At 41.2% G+C, this 2,544-nt stretch overlaps 1 gene segment (V, D, J or C); it reads left to right on the top strand.

Moving 5' to 3' along the window:
- LOC123249908 overlaps positions 1-2,105 on the top strand; it is a 10,433-nt gene extending 8,328 nt beyond the window's left edge. Inside the window, 4 exon segments of the C gene segment in view lie at positions 3-355; positions 1,019-1,036; positions 1,315-1,421; positions 1,786-2,105. Coding sequence covers positions 3-355; positions 1,019-1,036; positions 1,315-1,421; positions 1,786-1,806 — 499 coding nt within the window.
- Positions 2,106-2,544: the final 439 nt, after the last annotated feature.

Below are 2,544 nucleotides of genomic sequence, written 5' to 3'. Positions count from 1 at the left end.
ACTGTGTTTCAGCCATCTGAGGAAGAGATTGAGACAAAAGGAAAGGCCACTCTGGTCTGTCTGGCCACAGGCTTCTACCCTGACCTTGTGGAGCTGAGCTGGTGGGTGAATGGGCAGGAGACCAAAATTGGGGTCGGCACAGACCCTGAGCCTTCCAAGGAGCATCCCAATGAAGAACACTCCAGCTACTCCCTGAGCAGCCGCCTCCGGATTTCTGCTCCCTTCTGGCGCAATCCCAAGAATAGCTTTCGTTGCCAAGTTCGGTTTTATGGCATCGCAGAGAATGAGACCTGGACAAGTCCCCATAGCAAACCTGTCACCCAGAATGTCAGTGACCAGATCTGGGGAAAGTCAGGTGAGAAACATCACAAGGTGGAGTAGGATGGGGATGGTATAGAGGATAAAAAGACCAAGAGAAGAAAAACAAGCCAGAGACACAAAGAGGGGAAAGGGAAGCAGAAAAAGGCAAGGACAGGATACAAGAAAATCCAAAAACCAAAGCAAAGAAGGAAGGCAGAAAATCTAAAAGACAGAAAACGAAAGAAAGAAAATAATCTATCCCCAAGGCTCTCTCCTAGTAATATGGATCTTGAGAGAAGAGTCAGGCTACATTCCCTTGGGAGTATTCCCTCTTCCTGCATAAATAAGATAAACCAAGCTTACCATTCTCCTTCAGTCTTAGTCAGAGTCTTGCAGATAGCAGCCCCAAATCACCAAGTTGTATGGCCTATAGAACATCCCACTGACCTAATATTCTTCCAGGTCCCCACAGACCTAAAGATAGTGTGGTTTGGTTTTGTTTTGTTTTGTTTTTCCCAAAGCAGTAACAAGGAGAGAAGTAGAGGACCAGGGTAGTCAGAAGACATTAAGTTTTTAAAATCAAATGTAAACTTGCCTGCCACATGATGTATTTTAGTCCCTAAACTTATACTCATGATTTAACCTGTATGTCCTATGTAAATGATAGGATCTTTAGGAAAGCCAAGGATAATAAAATATCCCCAATTTTCTCTTTCAGATTGTGGTATTACCTCTGGTAAGTAACTCTCTTTTTCTTTTTTCTGCCCTCCCCTTTCTCCAGCAACCAGAACCCCATTATCCCTTGGGCACTTATGGGAGCTCCTTGAGGGCAAGGATTCTCTTTTGATTCTTTTTGTACCCCCAGTGCCTAGCATAGTGCCAGGCTATGAGTAGGCACTTAATAAATGTTTATTGCCTGAATATTTTTCTCCCTTGTCCCATCAGTGATGGCAACATGGGACAAGGAGAGGCCAGAACTGTGTCTTTACAACCATGTGGTCTCTACCCTCACAGAGTCCTATCAACACAGTATCCAGTCTGCTACCTTCCTTTATGAGATCCTGCTGGGAAAGGCCATGTTGTATGGCCTGCTGGTCAGTGCCCTGGTGTGGATAACCATGGTAAGGACATTAGAGAAGGGGGAAAGGGACACAATTATGATCTAGAACCAACTCTAGTAAATATGGTGCACTCATATGTCACTAACAGTAGGGGAAATGTAAAGGAGAAAGGAGAAAGGACTATTAATTCCCCACAAAATACCTCAAAGTGACTTTAACTTTTAAGCTTATAAATGGGAATAGAGAAATTCAAGGTAAAATTAAAATAAAGTCAATGAATTTTAACAAGAACCCAGGCTCTTATAAAGGGGTTATATAGACAGCCCCAATTCCTGAGTTTCCCCTTCTGCAACATGCCTTTTCCCTCAGTCCCATTCCCCACTACCATGTTACCTGGGAGACTGACAAGATGTCTCTTCTTTAGGCCAAGAAAAAAAATTCCTGATGTCAGCTGTGGATGTGAGAACAGAGAGGAGAAAACAGGATTCAACACCCCAGCTTGGTTCCTACTTTCCCTATTCTTATTCTGTGTTCCAAAAGCTATTATTCCCTCATTCTCTATCCCCATCTTTAACCAGTTTCTCCACAGAGGATACTTCATTTCCAAGAGAAGAAGAGTATTGGTTTGATCTTGAAGAAATAATAATAATAAAAAAAAACCTGCCCTGGCTTAGCAATTACCAGCTATGTTTTTATATTTTTTCTCATTGACTCAATCTGAGGTATGCCTCTAAATCAGGACATAAAGTTCAAGAAAATATTAGCAGAAGTATATTTACATCATAATACAATTTTTTAAAGAAGAAACTATTACTGTAGTTAAGGGAAAACCTGCTTGAGCAAATGAAGGGATTATCCCTTTATAACATTAGGATTCCCTTTCTTCAATTTCAAAAAACTGCAGTTGCCAATTTCCCTTGTTTTTACATTCCAGAGATAGAGGTAAGCCAATGAATGCTAACACATTGCAAGTATTTGGGGAAGAAAGCTGGCCCAGGAGAATCACAATATCCAAGTGATGAAAGGGATATCTGAGAAGAAAGAGAAGAATAGAAATGAGCTATGAAAGAGAGTTGAAGCCTGTTATAGTTAATTGGGACAATGATGTGAGGGATGGGAAAGGATTAGGAAAATAAAGGAAAAGGAATGTCCAAAAAACTGGAATAAATTGGAAATGAGATAT

Source organism: Gracilinanus agilis, chromosome 5 (genome assembly GCF_016433145.1).
Source record: "Gracilinanus agilis isolate LMUSP501 chromosome 5, AgileGrace, whole genome shotgun sequence".
Taxonomy (NCBI): Eukaryota; Metazoa; Chordata; class Mammalia; order Didelphimorphia; family Didelphidae; genus Gracilinanus; species Gracilinanus agilis.
This window is presented reverse-complemented; position numbering and strand designations above follow the sequence as displayed.